We start from the raw sequence: 23,517 nt of genomic DNA on the forward strand, positions 1-23,517 counted from the left end.
TCCGATGGCATCAAGAGTTGATTATGGTTTTGTCATGTTAATAAATGTCTAATTAATAGTTTATGTAACATTTCAGGCCTAAAGAAAGGCCTGCAATAGGCAGATTTAGCTCTTGCAAAATGTATGTTTAACTATTTGTTTAACTGTCTCACCCAGATTTTCCTGCATGGTTCCCCCTTGTCAGTGATGCAGGACGGAGGGCCTGACAAGGACAGCTGTCTAGTCATTCGGATGAGACGCAAAACCAAGGTCCCTTATACACATTGGCGTGCACGTAAAAGATCCCTTGACAGTTGGAATTCAATGTAAGAGTAGGCTGTAGTGCCGCTGTCCGGGCAAAATTTCCCTCATAGCACCCTGTATGGCGTATACCCGTCTTCAATAGCCCAGTTTGGAGCAAAACAGTGGGACATTAAACCCAATTTCATTTCATTTCATGTTTAACTGTCTTTATGAAACTTGATGAAATTTTATTTTTAAACTTGCAATAATCCTGTTAAAGTGATTACCAAGCTTGCATAGATGGAACTGGCGGAAGTTTACATTTCTTTATATTGTTGCCCCCCCACCTTCCAGAGATAACTGGGGACAATTAATATAAAGTTTATCTGTCCACCAAATCTCAAGTTTATATTATTTGATAGTTGGACAAATTTCCTTATAAATGTACCGGGTAACTCTATAATGACACTTTTTATATGATCAAAATGAAATCTTTTGTGTGTGTATATTGAAGAGACTATCTTTTCACATTATCTTGTAGTATGCTTTTATCAAATTGATTATTTTCTATAATCAGCATAAATCTTTAAATAGTTGTATTATTAAAATCTTGATAAGCTTCTTATTATTATTAAAATAGATTCTATATTGTATAAATATTGATTATCATTAACACATTGTATGTTAACAGCGTCACTGACACAGTTGCTCAACTCTGCTATCAGAGTTGGTTAAAGCAAAAAAATTAGTTTGCTTATAAATTGAATTAATGACAGCTGACACAAAATGTAAAATTGTCTGCAATAATTCAATTATTCACAGCAATAATTCAGTTGTTGTCAGTAATATTAATAATTAAATTATTGTACCATGAAATTAATGTAACCTGAAAGTTGTCCACATAAATGCTAGTTGGCTATTACATATGTTTTTGTACAAATTTATAAATTTATGGGAGACCGTGGGGTGGGGGAATTTGCCATGTTCTGATGGCTCTTGTTAAAAATACATTATGTAAGATTTAAATAAAGAGCTGGCCATTCTTGCTATAATAGTTAAAAAAATTAATAATGCAAAATGAATATATGGAAAATTTCATTCAAATTACTCTATTCTGAGCTAAGTTATCACTGTTTGAAGCTTTGACAACATGTGGCAAAGATTGTTTATTATCATAGCATAGGTACTCGTTCATCAATACTAAGCCTGTTTGTAATTTTGACAAGATGTGTGCATTGATTGTTTATTATCGTAACCACAGCACTGGTATATTCGAGACTCTGACTTCCTTTTTACAATTAAATCATTAAATGGCCGAACTGTTCTAAATCTTAAACCTCCGATGGCATCGAGGGTTGATTATGGTCTTGTCATGTTAATAAATGTCTAATTAATAATTTATATAACATTTAGGCCTAAAGAAAGGCCTGCAATAGGCAAATTTAGTTCTTGAATAATGTTTCTTTAATACTAGAATTGATTAATAGTTTGAATATAGTAAAATAAACCAGTATTTGTTGTGTTATTATAACCTATCAATTACTAAAAAAAAGCAATTTAATTTCAACCTTTGTCTTGTGGTCAGGATTGGAAAGAAAAAATTATGAAAAAATGGATCTGGAAAAAAAAATGTACTCTTACTCTTAAGTGGCAATACATTAACGTGAACATTAATATGAGTTCTTAATCATTACCTGTAACCAGGCTAAATGACATATATATTATTGTTAACTCCTGTCATTTCAGCATAAAGATAATAATCAGGCCTGGAATTTATTTCAACAAGTTATATCCTTTGCTAATGATGCCAGACATAATAAATTTGCTTTCCGCTTATTAATGAAGGTATTATTCAACATTTGTTTGCTAATTGAGTTTATTTGTTATGAGGTATCCAGGTGAAAATGTGGGTAGATAATTAATAAAGATACCAATTAACGAATGTCATTATATTCTCTTTATTTGATGAAATATTGTATTTGTTTTTATACGCCCACATTGAAATGTGGTCGTATATTGTTGTCGTCCCTGTCCGGCGTTCCGGCGTCCACAATTGCCTCTAAAGGCTAAAGTTAATATCCGTTTGACTTTAAATTCATAGACAGTGTTTAAGGTCATGAGACCAATAATTACTGCCAGAGTTATAGCCCTTGATTACTTTGAAAAATCTTGTGGCTAATGTTAATATCCGATTGACTTTAAATTTATACACAGTGTTTAAGGTCATGAGACGAAGAAGCCTATTGATTTTTAACTATTTCCTATAATTACTGCCAGAGTTGTGGCCTCTTTTCACTTTGAAACATATTGTGGACGCTTTGGAGGCTAAAGTAAGTTAATATCCGATTGAGTTTAAATTTATACACAGTGTTTAAGATCATGAGAAAAAGAATCCTATTGATTTTCAACTATTTCTGATAATTACTGCCAGAGTTATGGCCTTTGGTTACTTTGAAATATCTTGTGGACACTCCAGAAGCTACAGTTAATATCTGATTGCTATTAAATTTATACACAGTGTTAAGGTCATGAGACGAAGAAGCCTATTGATTTTCACCGATTTCCGCTAATTATTGCCAGAGTTATGACCCATGATCACTTTGAAAAATCTTGTGGATGCTCTAGATACTAAATGTAATTTCCGATTAACTTAAAAATTTGTACACAATGTTTAAGGTCATGAGATGAAGAAGCCTGTCAATTTTCAACGATATCTAATGATTATGGAAATTGATATTAAATGTTTTGTATGCTAAATGTTAGAATAGGGCAGAACTAGAAGCCAAATCGGTTGCTACTCGTAATCAGATTTTAGTGTGTTGTAAATGTTTTCATTTCTGACAAAAGAAAAAAAACATGCGATAACCCTTGATTCCCCAGACGATTTAGCTGCTGTGGGTGTATGTTTCATTGCCTGGCAACCTATGTTTGTTATTTGCCCACATTTTAACAAAAATGTATACTGCTATCACCCCTGTTCCTGTTCAAATTTCTTGTTAGCACAATAGACGAAACAATACTTTATATGTCAAATTTGTGTGTGTCTGTCCATCAAGCCTGGAAATAAGGCACCTGCCACTGACAATGTCAGGCACAGATTCAGGTGTTGTCGGGCACTAAACCTCTGGGGCCTGTCATTTTGTCTGGCACTGATTTGTCTTTTTTATTGATATTATTTATACATTAAGTTGAAAATGTCAGGTACTATTAGTATTTCATTGGTGCCTGACATTTTGTCAGGTATATGTAAAACCGTTATTTCCAAGTCTGCTGTCCGTCCATCTGTTCTTGGTCACGTTTCTCTTTAGCATAATAGATGCAACATTAATCCATACATCATTTTGTTCCCCGCCTTCTGGAGAAGCAGAAGACTATTATTGAAATGGCCGAATGGTTAGTACGTGTGCGTTGCATCATAAGGTCAGTCAATGAGTCAACTGGCGTGGGTTCGATTCCCCGGTTGTACGTGACAAGGAGTAGAGTCCTCTGTCCAACTTCGTGGGTATTTCTCCGGGTCGCCCAGTTTCCTCCCACTGCTAAAGACCCCTACGCGCAAGCGAATTATTGAAATAAAATTGAACCATGTGCTAGGTCCGAAATTACCTAATTACCTAAACCCTCTCTCTCTCTCCCATCTATCTGTCACAATAAGTCTGCTTCTAATTAAGTTAGAATGTTCAATCTTGAAGTCTTGATTGAGGTGGATGATTAGCATTTTCTGCTAAGGTTAAGCAGGGATAAGCAATTTCATTGATCAAGACTTTGGAACTAAATAACTCTGCTTCTAATTGTTCAAACTTGGTGTAAGGTGCATGTCTTGACTTTTGACTGAGTTGGATAATGAACACTTTTAGGTGAAGGACAGATAAGCATTTTGATTTGTTGATGCTTTGATGTTATTTGAGTGAGTGGATGAAACTTTGTGTATGGTTTGATTATATCAATACCGTGACTAAATTCGATAATGAACATTTTCTGTCAGCTTAAAGGCACTGATTGCCGTTTGTATTTTTCATACAATATCTAATTTTTTTTGGCTTAACCCTCGCTAAAATGTACTCAGATTCTTTATTTAACATCTAATTAAACAAACATAATCTAATATGTAATCTAACTGTAGATAGTCTTCCGACTTTCAATTTAATTGGATTAAAAAGAGGCACTGTCTTGTTTTCACTAGATCCTGTGTCAATGTAGGCTTCTTTAGATTGAGTTGTTTCAATGGCATTTAGTAATTGAACTGGAATATACAGGTCGCAATTCTATGGAATACAATTACTGCTTATTACTGAGCAATGTTTCGACTAGGCTTCTCTAGGCATTATGCCTGATATATTCTTTAAAGTGATATGGGCTGTCCATCTCTCGTCTGTCATTGAGTCAACTGGCGGGGTTTCAAATCCCCGGTTATACGTGACAAGGAGTAGGGTCGCCTGTCCAACCTTGTGGATTTTCTCCGGGTCCTCCGGTTTCCTCCCACTGCTAAAGATCCCTACGCGCAAGCGAATTATTGAAATAAAATTGAACCATGTGTTAGTCCCGAAATGACCTGGTTTTGTCGAGTGGACGTTAAACCCCATTTCTCTCTCCCTCTCTGTCCATCTCTCTTAAATGATGAAACCTAATGATTTTCAATGATTTCAACTAGAACTTCCCATTTGTTGTTAGCAGTGTAGAGGCTTTATTTATAATCTGAGCTATTTAAAAATTTATATGTGTTATTTACCTTATAAATGCTTGGAGGATTTTGCTGGTGGTGGGCTTATGTTTCATTGCCTGGCTACCTATGTTTAGGATTTTATTTTATAAGCTTACTCCAGAAGTCTTAGAATAACTGAAATAAATCATCAGTGTTAATATGTTGGATTCTATTTAATATTCAAAAAGTCCTAGAGTTATTGATATAAATCTCCTATTTCTACTTAAAATTCTCACTTACTCCAGAAAATTAGAATAGCTGAAATAAATCATCATTGTTGGATTCTATTTAATATTCGAGAAGCCCTAGAGTTATTGAAATAAATCTTCTATTTCTTCTAAAAATTCTTATGAAATATTGGATATTTCATAAATTGAATAGGCACATCATATCAATTTTTTTCGGATTACATGAAGATCTAAAATGTTTAATATATTTGATTTTCAGAATCCAGAAAGTATTCCACTAGGTTTAACAAACGGTCATAACTGTTTACTGAGTGGATCTTATAAAAATGCATTAGGTTTGTATCTGTTCACAATTGCATGAAAGTGGGATTGGAGTAGCCTCCGATAATATATAGTTTTATTGTGTGTGAAAATTTTATCAACCAATCATCAAAGTTTTTTAGGTTAAAAACAACATCTTGTTGAATGGCGTTAAATAATTGTAATTTTACATTTTGATATTCGAAGTTTGATTTTTTTTTGACAATGAAATACTTTAAATATGCAGCTTTTTAATTGCCTTTGCGCTAAAACCTCCTCTTATCCAATAAAAAGACTACATTTTTAAAATATTTTACTTTAAAGGACAATGTTGGTGTCAGTCATTATAAAATATGTGATAGAGCTCGTTAAATAAATCCCAAATATAATTTTAACACAGAGATCATTGCTATGGGAGTTGTGTAACAAGCACGTGAAGAAACGGGAAGTGACGTCAAACATGACAAACATGAGTTGTCCTTCTATATAACTGACTGAAGTAACGAGCGGTAACAGACAAACGATCGAATTTCATTTCACTGATAATTCCGTTGAAGATGAAAAGTTGTTATATGAGACGATGAGAGGATATCTGACAATTCAAAAAAAGAATTGGCTGTCAGTAGATAAAAGATAACGAACAAATTAAAAAAAGTCTGTGCATTACCATGTTTTAATAAAGAACAGAATGAATAAAAACGGGGGAATGCACGGGTTTTTTTCTACTTTTTCTCGTGTCCCTTATCTAGTGACAGCCAATTCTATTTTTGAATTGTGAGATACCCTCTCACCATCCCATATAATAACTTTTCAACTTCAACGGAATTATCAGTGAAATGAAATTCGATCGTTTGTCTCTTGCCGCTCGTTACTTCAGTCTGTTATATAGAAGGACAACTCGTGTGTCACTTCCTGTTTCTTCACGTCCTTGTTACACGTCTCCCGTAGCAATGATCTCTGTGTTAAAATTATATTTGGAATGTATTTAACCAGTTCTATCATCACATATGTAATAATGACTGACACCAATATTGTCCTTTAAGTTTTTGTAAATAAAGTCCCTAGTTTGATTTATTATTTGAACAGGAGAATATGTGAATGTTTTAAGACAGATACCTAATGATCCAATGGTGAATCTGTGTGTTGGTTTATGTTATATACATATAGCTTGTCAGAAGTTTTCAGCTAAGAAACATTCTCTCTTTGTACAGGTAAACATTTCTACATGCATGATAGACTAATATTATTAGATGAAATCATAATCTTTAAGAGGCATTTAGCACTGAGAAACACATTAACAGAACACAATTTTTATGGGAATCAATCACTGGTTTTATTCTTAAAGCAAGACATTTCAACGAGTATTTGCATTCATAAATGCGTTTAATTAAAGTGTGTATTTATAAAGTTGTTTCGTTACAGGGTATATCTATAGAGTTGATTAATTATAGTTTATATCTATAAATTCCTATTATTATAGGGTATATCTATAAACTCATTTATTATAGGGTAAATCTATAAACTCTTCTAATTATAGGGTACATGTATATCTATAGATTTGTTTATTTATAGGGTATATCTATAAACTTGTTTAATTATAGGGTATATCTATAAACTTGTGTAATTATAGGGTATATCTATAAACTCGTTTAATTATAGGGTATATCTATGTTAAATAAATACATAGAACTACGAGGAGAATGTCAGGAGACTTATTATAACATGGGAAGAGCTTTACATCAATTAGGTAAATTAGATTTCTAATTATCTTTACTCTTTATTTAGTCGTTAGTTAGCTCTTAATATAATCATTAATTAGTCAGTTTATATATTAATCATCAACCCTTTTATTAATAGAAATCTAGCATGTCTAAATATATTAGTATATGTACTGGTAAATAGTCCAGTTTCGTGCCTGAAAATATTGGTAAATACTCTAGTTTCATGATGATTGACTTTTTCTAACGGTTCTTATCTTTGATTCCAAAATTAAAGCCATGACACCATTATTGATTTTATGTCGGTTCTTCCCGTCTGAGGAAATCTTGACTTTCTGATTATTTTACAGATCTGAAATATGCAGCCGTATTTTATTATAAGAAAGCTTTAACGTTTCCTCCTGTTATAGATCATCCTGATGTAAGTTATTCTCTTTATTCTATCACTATGGACTTGACCTCTACATCAATAACTTTATTGAAAGAAAGAAAACATAGTACATAGTTCACATTTTCATTTAAATGTGCATATTCACAGTAAGTAACAAATTTATATTATATAACAATAAGTAACAAATTTATATTATATAACAGTAAGTAACAAATTTATATTATATAACAGTAAATAACATATTTATATTACCAGTAATTAACAAAATTATATTATATAACAATAAGTAACAAAATTATATTATAGAACAGTAAGTAACAAAGTTATATAACAGTAAGTAATAAAATTACATTATAGAACAGTAAGTAACAAAGTTATAGAATAGTAAGTAATAAAATTATATTATGGAACAGTAAGTACAAAATTCTATTATAGTAAGTAACAGTTATGTTATAGAACAGTAAGTAACAAAGTTATATTAATAATTAAATCTATAAAATTAATCATAATTTTATTTTCATACATTGCTCTTTAGTTTTTTATGTCAATCAATAAATTTGACTGTTTTAGGCCAATTATGACAATTTTAACTTGAAATATTTGCTGATTTGGAAATGTGATTTAAAGACAAACAAAAGAACAATTTTAGGAATTATTGCATTTTGGAACACAAAATTATGTTTAAAAATTTGCATTACTATTTTATCAGTGAATTAAGCTTAGACAAACACTACTAAAACCACACCAATTTGAATGTTTGTTTTTTTTGGGAACACTTGTTAGAATTTTGCTTCCTATTTCTGCAGGGGGAAAAAACTAACTTGAAATCAAAAGGTACTTGATTGCTCTTCTCAAAAATTTAAAAAAAAATTTGAAACAAAATATTGTTAACAAAATTTAAGTGGCTGTTTATTTATCAAGACCGTAAAGAGCAAAAAATTAAATTGTTTTGGCCTAAAGGAGGTATTAATGTGTGATTAGAAGATCACACCCTTGATTGTATCAAATTTGATATTCTGATTAATAAAACTCATGATGTAATACTATATCAAAGTTTTAAATGATTCTAAATATTACAATGGCTATAAGTGATAACAGATCTACTCGTTATTGATTTTTTTATTCTGTTTCCATATTCTAATTCTACTTCCAATTACATTCTTATCAAAAATAAATTGGTAAATTTATTTATGGAATTAGAGGGAGGTAAAGTTTCTAATTTAGTCAGAACTGATCAAAAATATGTTGATTCAAGCACTAAACGTAATGTCAATGTTGATAGTATATGACTGATAACGATAATATTGATATCTATTAAGTGCTGAGTTTGTCGTCAGTATCTGATTCTAATGATTAGTAATACTTCAGCTCACATATGATAAACTATATGTAGAGTTGGAATAATGTTTAAATTCAGAAAATTGAAGAAATGATTTTAAATTAAGTAAATTGAAGAAATGTTTTTTGATTAAGTAAATTAAAGGAATTTTTTAAATTAAGTAAATTGATGAATTGTCTTTGAATTAAGTAAACTGAAGGATTGGTTTTAAATTAAGTAAATTGAAAGAATGTTTTGAATTTGGTAAATTGAAGGAATTTTTTAAATTAAGAAAATTGAAGGAATATTTCAAAATTTGGTAAATTGAAGGAATGTTTAAATTAAGTAAATTTAAATGATTTTAAATAAAGTAAACTTAAGGAATGTTTTTTAAGGAAGTAAACTGAAGGAATGTTTTTAAATTAAGTAAACTGACGAATTGTTTTTGAATTAAGTAAACTGAAGGATTGGTTTTAAATTAAGTAAATGGAAAGAATGTTTTGAATTTGGTAAATTGAAGGAATTCTTTAAATTAAGAAAACTGAAGGAATGTTTTCTAATTAAGTAAATGGAAGGAATGTTTTCCAAATTAAGTAAATCAATTAAGTAAATAGAGCTAATGTTTTCCAAATTAAGTAAATCGAAGAAATGTTTTTAAAGTAAATTGAAGGAATGCTTGTAAAATGAAGGAATGTTTTTAAATTAAGTAAACTGAAGGAATATTTTTAAATTAAGTAAACTGAAGGAATATTTTTAAATAAAGTATTGGTTCTGAGAATAAGAGATCCAACAAGAGTATCTAGGACTAATGAACTGTGACAATCAAAGATCTGTTTATACAGTGAGAGTGACAGGTTAATTATAGAAGTTGATTTGTTTTCTTGCGATATTTTCAGGCTATATATGATCTAAGAAGAGAGACGGCCTTTAATCTATCATTAATCTATGAAACAAGCGGTTCTGTAGAATACGCCAGGGTCTTATTACAACAGTACTGTGTTATCTGAGGTAAGCAATTTCATATATCTTATACGCTACAGCAATTTGAATTTAAGTTTTTTGAGAACCTTTATTAAAATTACACTTGCTAATTTTTGAAGTGAGATATTTTTAAAAAAATAAAAACACACAATTTCTCTTAGGAATTTTAGATTTTTTTTAAAAAAAATACCAAAGAAGTAACAAATACATTGGTGAAATCATAGTAGAGGCTTTTTTTTAAAACAGTTATTTGTAAGGTATGGTAGACTCGACAAAATAAGAAATGTTAGTAGACATACAAATCCATGCTATTTGATCTATAGTAGTGGGGTTGGATGGCCGAATGGTTAGTGCGTGTGCATTGTATCATGAGATCTGTCATTGAGTCAATTGGCGTGGTTTCAATTCCCCAGTTGAACATGACAAGAAGTAGGGTCGTCTGTCCAACCTCAAGGGTTTTCTCTGGGTCCTGCGGTTTCCTCTCACTGCTAAAGACCCCTACGCGCAAGCGAATTATTAAAATAAAATTGAACCATATTTTTGTCCCATATTGATAAATGTTATTATTCACAGCATCATAATTAAACCTACATATGTTAATGTGTTCATATAGTGTTGTCAATCTCCCCATTTCTTATTTCACAATTCTTGTTAACATATCAGGCCTTGAGCCTGCAGTCCATGGATGAATTCTCCCCCACAATGCCCTAGTCGATTTTAGATCTCACCATCACATCACTGTTCATTTTATTCAGGTGCAAAGTTATCCTCCGAGATATGGAATTATCAATTTAACAAGCAATTCTGAGGGAAACACAGGCGAGGCTGGAAGGGAAACATGAAATTTAGATCGGTTGTAAAAGATACATAGATGCGCTTTTCTACATATTTATTTCAGAATTTTGCCCAAACTATTTAAAAACATTACTTAAAAGAATATGAAACCAAAAAACATTCAAAATACAGTGAAGAAATGTAATCCTTCTGTCTCTATTACAACCTCTATCTAAATCCAAAAATAGTAGCCAAACATAATTAGCAATTTACCGGTTCATTCAGAATGATAGTAAAGAAATAACACGCATACAAGCTGACATATAGTGGCATAATTTGTGATTGAAAAGTATATCCGAAACCTAGTATTGTATAATCACCGTAAATCGCCGTAATGTATATGTAATTTGAGTTTTTCCCACCATTCTAAAGCAAAACAATAAATTGGTGGAGCTGTCAATATGTATTTGGACATACACATGTATGATATCAAAAGAAATGGAATTATTTTTTATAATGAACAGTTACTACAGTATTACTACATGTATTAAACAGTGATTATTTATAGTTTATACATTTTAAATATAATGTAAACTAGTTATAATAAGAAATTTTGCAGTGTTAAATAGGTCTCGCAAAATATATGGCGAACACATTTTATCAGTTGAATATAAGTTGTTGATTTGGGACACGTATGGTATGGCACGTGTTTCAGAAGGGTGCTTCTAAACCATCCACTTTTATATTGTCCTGGAACACCTCTGCCAAACTCACCCTGCATCTTATCTACGCATGCGCTTAATACACTGAAGAACACTGTAACCCATTAGGAAATGAATTGAAATGGGGTTTTAACATTCTACAGTTCTGCTCCGACTGGGCTAATGAAGACAGGCATATGCCATACAGTGTGTTATGAAGGAAATTTTGCCCGGGCAGCGGCACTATGGCCTACTCTTATATCGAATTGCCAAGGGATCTTTTACATGCAAGCCTATGTATACACAGGACCTCGGTTTTTCATCCCATTTGAACGACTAGACAGCTGTCCTTATCAGGCCGTCCTGGACCACTTACAAGGGAAAACCATGGAAAATCCCAGTCAACTTTCTCGGGCAATCCAGGGACGAAAATGCGACCTCCAGGCTAGCGATAACCCATTAGGGATATTTTTTGAATATATAAGTAGTTGAAAGGAAAAGTCCAGTGAGGCAGGAACATCTCTTATGATTTTTTGTACTGCAGGAACATCAATTAAAATTTTGCTTCCAGTTTGTTGTGGGGATGTGGGTGTGGATGGCGTGATTTTCAAAAACTTTTTGTTCAATATTTTATATTTTGAGAATTTGAACCAGATTTTATCAAGACTGAAGAACTAAAAAATAAATTGCTTTGGCCTAACCACAATTATCAAAACTGCTTCATGACAGTTTGTCTGGCAACTTATGTTTCAGATAATACACATATCAATGTTAACTTTCTTGTTATGTCTCGGAGATAAGAAAGATTAACTTTTTTATACCAAAGCAAAGGCAAGATGTTTAACAAATTCTGTAATGATTTGATAACGGTAACAACTTGACTGAAAAAATCAATTTGTGTTCAAGGAGGTGAGATTTAAATAACTGTCAATCATTCTGAGATTGCTTCCACAAGCAGACGGTCGTTGGGTTTTACTATCATTATTAGTAATTGTGTAAGATGATGAGTTGTTTACGTGTATAGTCAGTCAGGTTTGTAGTTTATTAAAACTGTCTAGTTATATTACTCAGTGTGTATATTGATGTGGAATATATAGAAATACATCAGTTGGCTACTTCACGATTCTCTGGATAATATATCTCCTTCTAGGAGTTTACTATAACATTTATCAATTACTGCTACAGTCGGATACAGATGATTTAGACATTTCTGTCTTCTTCTCCAATAAACTGTTTGAAAGATGTTAAAATTTGGTAGGATTGTTATGTGTGTGGTAGTTATTAAGTTTTAAAGAAGGTGGGCTAATACACCAGGCTGGGACGAATTTAGATTATTTTTATGATCTCTCCTAGTATTAACCATGTAAAGAATCAAGAACTTTTGGTAGGAATGTTATGTGAGTGTTATTAAGTTTCAAGAAGCTTGGTCACCAGGCAGGGACAAATTCAGACATTTTGACATTCTACTTGTACTCCTCAACCTCTTGAAGGAGTGATCTAGATTTGGTAAAAATGTTATGTGAATGATACTTATTGAGTTAAACACTTGTTCAGTCCCTAGGAGCTTGGTCAATACATGATTCTTGAAGAAATCAATGAAATTTGGTAGGAGTGCTGCGTGAGTGACATTCATTGCGTTTTGAAAGAAACCCTCGTCCATAACAGCTGGGCTAGTGGGAGTAATTCAGATATTGGATTTCTGCTCCTGAACTGCTTAAGGAATTAACATTTATAGGTAAGGGGGACTTTTAAGATCAAAAGTTTTACTTTTCAGAATTAACTTGTAAGATTAAATTATAAACCAATTTAGCTGGAATATGAGATGCTTTTGAGATTTGCTATATTTATACATTAATATATCTGAGACTTAGATGACTGCCTCTAGAAAACTGCCCCCCCCCCACTTCTATTAAAATTCCCCCCCCCCCCCAATTAGTTTTTAATGAAAACATTTTCGTAAACAGGCATTATGTAAGAGCTAAATCTGCCTATTACAGGTCTTTCTTTGGGCCTTAAATGTTATTAAACATTATTAACATGACAAGACCATAATCAACTCTGGATACCATCCGATGACTCTGATTTTAAGTAGGTTAGGGTGGTTCAACCATTTAATGATTAGATTTAAAAATAAAGAAGCGAGGCTAAGACTCGAATGACCAGTACCGTGGTTACGATCAATGAACACATCTGGTCAAAACTACAACTGTTGATAACTTCACTCAATTTGAATGAAATTTTCAATATATTCATTTTGCATTATCTATTTTTGAAATTACCTATTTTTGAATACTATAGTGAGAATGACCACCAGCTCTTTATCTAAATCTTACAAAGGGGGAGGAGGGTGGGTGGATGGCCAATGGTTAGCGCATGCGCACTGTAACCACTGTCATTGAGTCAGCTGGCGTGGTTTCGATTCCTCGGTTGTACGTGACAAGGAGTAGGGAAGCCTGTCCAACCTCATGAGTTTTCTCCAGGGCCTCCGGTTTCCTCTCACTGTTAAAGACCCATATGCGAAGGCAAATTATTTAGATAAAATTGAACCATATGTTAGTCCCAAAATGAACTAGTTAGTGTTGAGTGGACATTAAACTCTCTCTCTCTCTTTCTTAACTTTTTACCTGAAGTAAAATCAATGTTTTCTAAACTGAGGGCTGAGGAGGAGAGGAGAGGGGATAATGATATAACATATCGTCACAGAATGTTTTTCTGAATAGTATGTGACATGAAATCAGATGTTCTTTTATTCTTTCTTTCTTTTGTTTTAGTGTTTCCTTTGGTATTGTTTGATATAATTAATGTTTTCTCTCATCAAAAGAGTGGGCAGTTAACCTGCTCCCAGTATATCTAACCTATATACCATTATGATATCAGGAATCAATTAAATTACGAGTTCTGGCAGCAATATCATTTAAGGGAATTCCCCTTTGTTTTACTTGCGTTCATCATTAAATCCAGTAGGAGGTAATTAGAACATCATTATTTTGTCACCCAAAAAATTGTCTATATTTTTTGTGATCTACAATGGAAGAGCAGACAGCTAGATTATGATTTGATGTATTTGATGAAGAAGTAAGAGTTGTTGATTTTTTTAACTGGACGTATTTTCATTTGTTTTATGCATATATATATATAACAAGTTGCACCAAATATAAAATTGATTTGTTAGGGTGTACAGCTCGAAGATATGGTCACGAGTATAATTGAATCAGCTTTTCAACCATCTAAACCAGTGATGACATTATAACACACAGGTTTTTAAGCGACACGCTGTAAACCTTTGAACCAAAAAAGTTACCAGCTTTGTTCAAAATTGCGATCTGACACTTGATTGTGAAGCTCAGCCATTATCTTCTTGAAGCCTAACAATTGGTTGATTGATTCTACCTCACAAAGTAGCAGCCAATCAAAGAGTTAGCCTTTGTTTTGATTTTGAAAGACATGACAATAAGTGTATATTTTGGCCGGTGTAAGTGACAACATCAATAACAGGAATATTCAAATTTCAATATGTCGGACTAAAAACGTTCACCTTCACTGATCTATACCTTTTTCTAACTTGAAGATAATGATCTCCATTTGCTTTTTATTGTCCGATTTTTCATGGCTTAATCTACCCTAAAATGTATTCAAATTGCTTATTAAACATTCAGTTAAGTAAACAAAATCAAACTGAACCGAACTGAACCATTTTTGAAGTGATATTCCTTGAGCCTGATGTTGATTTAGAAGTCTGGCATTAGTCATCCATTACCTTGTTATATCAGGTCATCATCACCTTGCATGTTTTCTACAAAATAATGACTAATATGTTTTCCAATCACGACTCCCAAAGAAATATTCCTTTAAAGTTACAATTTCATATTTTCTAAGAAAGTCAAAACATAATTATTTCTATGTCTTTTGCTCAATAGGTTGTCAACTCACTATTATACGATCATAGGTGTCATTCTCACACTTAAAACTCATTTACACCGGAAATAATAACACAATTACCTCCCAATTACCTCCCTTGTTTTCTATTCTCCACCATGGAGTAGCTATCTTCAAACCTTTGAATTTGAAGTTGAACATGATATTTTTGCCAATTTCTCAACTGGCAATAGTGAATTATAGGATTAATAGGATTATTCTTTAACAAGGTAGGACTGTTAATAGATATCATCTATTTTAGGGCTTTATTTTAATAAGTTTTAAAAATATAACTTAAAAATATGAAATTATAACTTTAATTCATTCTGACAATATATTTGTTTTTTTCATAAAGCTAGATATTACTATCAAAACAAAAAAACCAGTCAGGATCAAAATTACATAAATACTGCCATCTTGTTTAAACATTTGATAAATACCACTTCATTTCAAGTAATTATATTTTAAATCATGGCAATGTGTTAAAGTTCTGTTTAGTTTATATATTCTCTTTCTACATGGGATGTACATCATTGTGTCAAGTTCACATTGCTAACTAGTTTATTGTACTTTTTGTACCTAAAGAACATTTGCCTTGCGATTACTTTCATTCCTGGCCCCAGGTTTAAAAAGCATTATCAGGCTTAAGTTAAGAATTTACTCAAAATTGTTTGCCTTATGTTAACTATAATATAGCTCCATGTAACACTTTTGTTGTTTTAATGTAGCAAATACATCAATAAGAAAATACATGTATGTGCAAAGTTTTGTGATAAACAGTGATTACAAGTCGGGGGGGCACGGTGGGCAAGACACTGGCTCGTTAGACTGGAGGTCGGGTGTTGGATCCCTGCATTGGCCTAGAAAGTTCATCCAGATTTTCCGGCGTGGTAGGACGTTAAACCCGATTTCATTTCCTTTCATTTACAAGTTGAGTAAAGTCTGAGAAGTCTTTGTTAACTTGGGGCCAGTAGTTTCCATGTCTGAAAACAAAACCATCACACCATTCGGTAGTGAACATCTGATACCACTTGTCATGTACTTGTCTAAAACACCTGATACCATATTCATTTAGTAGTAAAGAAGAGGTTGTGTATGTGACAGTGTATGCTTAATAAGTTGCTATTTCTAGAACATCTCATATCATTTGTCATGTAGTAACAAAGTGAGGTTTTGTATGTGTTAGGGTATGTTTAATAAGTTATTTAGTCTAGAACACCTGATACCACTTTCCATTGACTTGCAAAATTATTTTGCACTATTTGATTCCTCTTTGGATTCATATGGTTTATATCTCAACTGACAGGTCTGGTTGGGGATCAAGAAACATTTCTTTAAACATTCAAATTTTTAATCAAATTTTTATTCCTTTCTTTGCCAAAAATGTTAATGGATACATTAGAAGGGGTGTCACTTTGATTTAAAAACTTTATGGAGAATGCTTTTAATAAATTATTTAAACCTGTGTAGAACCTCAGCTGAGTAAGATTTAAAGGCTTTTTTTTTATCTTTGTCGACGTGTTATAAATCCATGGGTATTGGAGTTCTCACAAATGCAGTACAAGATGTGTGTAGTTGTTAAAGAGTCCATATCAGGGTTTTTACTTGAAAACTTTGTCGGTCTATCAATAATTGATGTATTAGATAAAGGGGCGTTATCGGAGATTAGATAAAGAGTTGACAGTTCTCGTAATACTAGTTCAAAGATAGAAACCCTAAATAGAATACGCTGAAAATTTCAATCAAATTGCTGCACTCTGAACCGAGATATTAGCTCTGAATTTTAGGCTAGCCTCGATCATCATTACTAAAGTTGGTATGATAAAAACAAAGTTTCGATCATATATTTTTATGTTTAATTATTTTTCAAAAAATGTATTCCAATCCGCTAAATATCGCAGACTAGCGATGGCATCAAGAGTTGATTATGGTCTGGATAAGTTAATTAATGGCTAATTAATTATTTAGATAACATTTAAGGCCTAAAGAAAGACATGCAGTTAGTGTTTTTACTCATAAAAACTATGCATTTAATTGTATATATTGTGTTTTAAGATTAAATCCTTTTAAATTATGGGGGTTGCGTGGTCGAATGGTTAACATGTGTGCATTGGATCAGAAGGTCTGTCATTGAGTGAAGTGGCATGATTTCGATTCCCCGCTTGTATGTGAAAAGGTGTAGAGTCGCCTGTCCAACTTCATGGGTTTTCTCCAGGTCCTCCAGTTTCCCCCCACTGCCAAAGAATCCTAGGCTCAAGCAAATTATTGAAATAAAATTAACCATATGTTAGTCCTGAAATGACCTAGTTTGGGTGGAGTGGAGGTTAAACCATCTTCCCTCTCTCTCTCTCTCTGGTTTTATGGCATGAAGTGATAGTCCTGAAGGGAATAAACACTACTAGATTATTCTGGCTGTAATTTATTTAAGTTATTGATTGCAAGTTCTGTAATAATATGGGTATTTATCTTTTGTCTGATATTCTACCTGTTTATATAAAGTCAGTCTATCATGTTCGAGACTATACTGTATGTATTGCACATGTAAGAATTTGTTTGATTGTGTAGTGAATAGAAAATAGTTCTATATTATGTGTTAACATAGATGTAATGTGTATGTGTTTTGTGTAATAGATAGGAGATATAGAGTAGTATATTATGTGTTTATAGAATAAGTCTTTATGTGTTTTATATTCACAGTATAATAGAATAGAGGTGAGATTTAACTTGTGTTGTCGTGGCTTGCAGTTAAGTTTGTGAAAATTGATTTAGATCTAGCAGATAAATGTTTTTATCGCAAGATTTATTGACTCTGTGAGTTTATTTAATCATTCTGTTTGTTCATGTATTTACATTTTATTAAGGTAATGATTAATATTATTGACATGTTAAAACTGTAAAGCTTGTGTAAACTGTTAGGATTTGTATTAAGGGATAGAACACACTACTTTCATTTGTACTGTAGTCGTTTATGTCATCTCCACAATAATCTCAGTTATCGATGATGTGTGAATTGACACACTTGTTTGATTTAGCAATGTTTGTTAACATATAATTACATACAATAGACAATAATGAATTATATGGATTTGGAAATTAGCTTTAAAGCTTATATTAAACATGCATTATGCAAGAGCAAAATCTGCTTATTACAAGTCTTTCTTTAGGCCTGAAATGTTATCTAAATTATCAATTAGACATTAATTAACTTATCCAGACCATAATAAACTCTCGATGTCAAGGCTAGCCTTCGATGTAGGCTAGATTAGATTCCTATATGCCGCTAACGGCCAAAGATAATTAAATCAGAAAAAGAGGATAATCGAGACTATGCTGTTTATATTAATGATTTTAGTAATGATGACCGAGACTATGCAAAAATTTCACCGGCTTCTTTCTCGGCTCAAAATGGATCATTTTGACTGAAATTTTCAGCAATTACCTTTACACTATCTAGTTTTTAACTATTATAGCGAGAACTGCCATCTCTTTATCTTATCTCCCATAATGTATCTTTAAAGGAGCTAAATCGCTAACATTTGGGACCTAGAAATTCACAAAAGTGGGTCGCAACGCATATAATACTGTAATATGAATGTATATAAACTGATTTACATTTAATGGTTTCCGTTTTTACTCCAATTTCAAATCAGTTATGTTCGGCGAAATAAGTCAGCAATCTCAATCGAGTGCAAATTTCTAGCGTCTAGTTATTCTAGTCTACATAACTCCATTTGATTTGGTGCAATGTGTCTAGCCTCGTCCCTCGAGTCTCTCAATACACCTGGGGCTGAAGCGCATTATGGTACACGATTCGTGTACCAATGTTAAAAAAATTATTTTATCTTAAATATCGGATATCAGAAGCTCATCTTTTCCCGGTAAGTTTACATCATCAATGTTGATTTAAATTGACCAATAATTCGTGTTTTCGATGTCGAAGATTTTGGAGGATTTTGAGTTACGGAATTATGTCCTTTAATCCATTTCAAAATGACAATTAATTTTACATTTAAATTGCATATGGCTTTAAACACAATAACATGTTATTATGCAACACAAGTACTGATGCCATTTTAAAGCGTCCTTTCAGCGTTATCATCCTTAACGAAACAACGCTTTAATTAAAATAGTAATTGTCTTGTGTTTATTATGTATATCATCAATTGGTAATTGCTGGTTATATAAGATGATGATTATATGTTATTAATATGTATAGTATCAATGGTGACCTTATCATCATCCTTATATCATCATCAACACAATCATTGTGATCGCTGTTGTTGTGTTGTGATGATTACCAATACAGATGCTTCACAATCATCTCAATAAAAATACAATATTCTTCTTCGATCCATCATTGGAACCAAAATGTCTTGTTACTGATTATATCAGGAAATGTTAGCATTCTTATGGTAGCCTATGAATCATCAAAACTTATATAAATTTATTTATTTGGTTTCATCTGACACGTGTGTGAAATAACTTTATTTAATGTCAGTTTCCACCTAAATGATATCGTTGACATATCCTGATATTGTGTTGATAGATTTTAAAACATGTCATAATGTCACTCGGGAACATTTTGTGTTGGAAACTGATCACATTAGTTTTCTGTGTCCATATAGGGGGATTGAGTGACCAAATAGCTGAATTGTCTTATGTGTGCACTATAGATCATAAGGTTTGTCAACATTCATTGAGTAGGAAATGTTTAGTTGCCAAATGGCTGATTGGTCTAACATGTGTTTTAGATCATAGGGTCTGTCAACTGCCATTGAGTCAAATGATCTAGTTTGTGTCAAGTGGACTTTATACCCCATTTCTCTCTCCCTCTCTATGCAGGACGGAGAGCCTGACAAGGACAGCTGTCTAGTCCTTCGGATGAGATGAAAAACTGAGGTCCGGTGTATACATTGGAATGCACGTAAAAGATTCCTTGGCAGATGGAATTCAATATAAGAGTAGGCGATATTGCCGCTGCCCGGGCAAAATTTCCCTCATAGCACACTGTATGGCGTATGCCCGTCTTCATTAGCCCAGTATAGGAGCAGAACAGTAGGACGTTAAACCCCATTTCATTTCATTAGATTTCTTTCCTCTCTCTCCGTCCATATCAGTGTATTCTTTTTAGATTGGAATTTTGATTTACTCTAGAACTGAGCACTTGCCAATAAACAATTCTAAAATTCTTGGTGTTATCTTGGGTTGATTTCACAATAGAATATTCCTATAAATAAAAGTGTTATCTTTACAAGCCAGTGATCACATCATGGACGGAACTAATCTGATTTTGAGCAGAGATGTGAACAATTGTAATGGTAATTCAGAATTCACAGTCTTATTTTACTCTACTCGTCGCTTTTAATAGACAATAGAGATGGATATGCCTGTGGATTGTTAGAATATATTCTCAATCCCCATGACCTCTTTTAGAATAGTACAATTAAATTCAATTGCGATTAATGATGAAAGTTATGTGTGCTTTAAACATGGGAATTCAGAGTTTGGGACATCAAACATTATCATTGAAATGTAATTCAGTGACTGATTTACAATAGGAAAACTCTGAATTTTGATAGTTTTTTTTTCTTATGATGAAATTTATCAAGAGTGTTCACAAACAATTGTAGAAAGACCACAGATGATGGACAAAGGTGACAACAATATACGTCCACAAATGTTAGTATTATATAAATTGTTTTATTTATTTTTCAGATACAATATGCACAGACATGGATAAATGAAATAAAGTGCAATAACTTGATACATTGTGAATAACAATAAGAGTTACATGCTGGAAACACATTAGTGAGAACCACATTAGTGACAAACACAACATCTGTCTGTCAACCTACAGTTCAAGTATGATGTTTTTAAATCTTGCCAAAGTCGCCAACACCACCAACTTTACGTTATTCAATCTAGACGTGAATTCAACAATGATTCCACCAACTGAAGAAAAGGGAATTGATGCATTGTTATATATAATAATAGTACTCATGTTCTATGCCTTCAGTATTGTAATACTAATGGTGAAATACATCCGAAGAGAAAGGGAAGAAGCCAATCTCAGACTTTATTATCGGGAGTTTGTGTCACGTGATAAATTCCATTCTGCGCAGTTTGAAAATAAACAATATATGACACAAGTTCTAAATTTAACAAACTCTTCCAGTTTTGTTAATCCCAAGAAATTAATCAGTGATAAAAAAACAGACAGTGATAAACGTGCACCTACTGTGTTAGTCTCGTCACAACCAGACGCAGATATAGTTACATTAGAAACTCATGTTTAGTAGTGGGCTACGAGTCCGCTACACTAACATCAACGTTAAGCTTGCCTTGTTTGTCTAAAATACCAAATTAATGTGGTTATGTGTAATGACGGTGCTCAGTAATTATGGCACAGGGAAAAAAAAGGGTTAGGGTTTCAAAAGCAACGGTAAAAAAGGGCTAGAGTTGCAAAAGCACCAGTAAAAAGGGTTAGGGTTACAATGGTTACAATCACACAGGATAAAAGAGGTTGCAATAGCACCAGTAAAAAAGGTTTGGGTTACAATGACGCCAGTAAAAAGGGTTAGGGTTGCCATTATTACCACAATTTGTGTAGCAGTGTGAATACAGGAATTGGAAAAGAGGGTGGGGATTGAGGTACGCAAAATAATGAATCCTAGTTCATTTGTTTTTTGTATCAGTTCAATTTTTACAATCTCCTTCACCACAGCAGTAAGTGTTTTTAAATAAAATGCATTCTTTGTGGTGTAAGTGATTAGCTAATTAAATGATCTGTTTATTTGCGTTTTACACAGATTTCTGGAAGATAGGTTTAATATTGGGAGCTTCATGCAAGATGTGCACAGAATTGTTAGATATGTTTGAACATTTTGGGAGTTTTACACAGAATTCTGGGAGACATGTTTAAGCATTTTGGGAGTTTTACGCAAGATGTGCAGTGCATCGAATTCTGGGAGATATGTTTAAGATGACTATTAACAGACGTAAATTGGTTAAAATATCAGGGTTTAACAGTGTGACCTATGAAGTTGGGTTCCATTGACTACACCAATGCTAATAAGTCCAACTGTACAGTGCACTCTGTCACATCCGACATCGTACGGGATCATTACAATATGTCGGATTACGCAGTGTCGGAATACCCAGTTTTCTCAAAACCAGAAATATTGTAACTTCGTAAAACCGGAAGTATTATTATAATGTAGCTTCGAACATAGAACTTCGAATCACCAGAATTTTATTCCCTTTAAAAATGATAAACCTTTCTGTACATTCAAAATTTTATTACATTAATTTTTAATTCATTTAACATGCATAGGCATTTTGAATAGGTCAAGTCTGTCGTTAATTTATCTTCTTCACCGTCTTCAGTTGATCGCACTCTTGTCTTTGCTATCACGTGTTCATTGATAATGGCCGTACTCGATTGAACGTTCCGAATTGAATTCTCTCAATCCCAAAAACAGTGACAATCGAGTGAAAATGGGTATAAATATCTCATCCAACCATGCAGCCGAAACCTGTTCGTCGTGTTTAATTACGTCACAATTCTACTCACACCACCTCCGTCGTCGGGACTGACAGAACTGTGACAGGACTGAATTCTGCGTCACTCAATTGAAATTCTGTTAATTCGGGACGTTCCGGACTGTGAATCGAGCATCCCCAGGTCGTCGTCAAAGGTTCGAAGAGATCCATAGGGTGACCAAACTTAAAATAAATCGGGACATGAAAATGGTGTTGGATGTAACAGAGTGCCGGAGTGATCAGAGGTCGGATGTGAAAGAGTGCACTGTATTTGTTATGCTTAAAATAGAAATTATGAGCTGGTCTCAGTAATTAAATGTTAAGATGAAATAAATTTGATATAAAATATTGAAAATCAATAAGCTTCTTCAATTCATGAACATAAACACTGTGTTTAATTTTTTCATCAATTCAATTAAGACTTCTTCCGGTCCGTACAGCTCTCGAGATCCAGGCCACTACCACTTCCAACCAATAGCAACATTTTTACTCTTTTTTTTTTTTTGTGTCATTCTAAGGATATGGTCAGCAGGCATTCCTGACTGAGGCTCCCTATGCTAGATTGACTGCAGAAGTAATCAAGGGCTATAACTCTAAAGGTAATTCACAATGGGCTTTTTCATCTCACGGATGTAATCCATATAAATTTCAAGAAGATTGAGTGATAAATGTGACCTCTGAAGGATGAACAACATATTCCTGAAGCAATGGCCCGAGAAATCCCCCTCTGGCCATTGCTGGATTGACTTATGATACAGCAAGATGACA

General features: G+C 32.9%; 1 protein-coding gene across 2 annotated transcripts in view; it reads left to right on the top strand.

Annotated features, from left to right (window-relative positions):
• LOC126818587 (general transcription factor 3C polypeptide 3) overlaps positions 1–23,111 on the top strand; it is a 44,060-nt gene extending 20,949 nt beyond the window's left edge. Inside the window, exons 20-26 of one of the 2 annotated variants that reach the window (XM_050546058.1) lie at positions 1,969–2,067; positions 5,369–5,444; positions 6,496–6,620; positions 7,069–7,156; positions 7,478–7,548; positions 9,733–9,844; positions 20,923–23,111. In XM_050546058.1, coding sequence (XP_050402015.1) covers positions 1,969–2,067; positions 5,369–5,444; positions 6,496–6,620; positions 7,069–7,156; positions 7,478–7,548; positions 9,733–9,843 — 570 coding nt within the window. In that variant the 3' untranslated portion in view covers position 9,844; positions 20,923–23,111. The remainder of the gene's footprint in view (positions 1–1,968; positions 2,068–5,368; positions 5,445–6,495; positions 6,621–7,068; positions 7,157–7,477; positions 7,549–9,732; positions 9,845–20,922) is intronic. The other variant, XM_050546059.1, reaches the window with a different exon arrangement.
• The last annotated feature ends 406 nt before the right edge of the window (positions 23,112–23,517 follow it).

Source organism: Patella vulgata, chromosome 4 (assembly GCF_932274485.2).
Source record: "Patella vulgata chromosome 4, xgPatVulg1.2, whole genome shotgun sequence".
Taxonomy (NCBI): Eukaryota; Metazoa; Mollusca; class Gastropoda; family Patellidae; genus Patella; species Patella vulgata.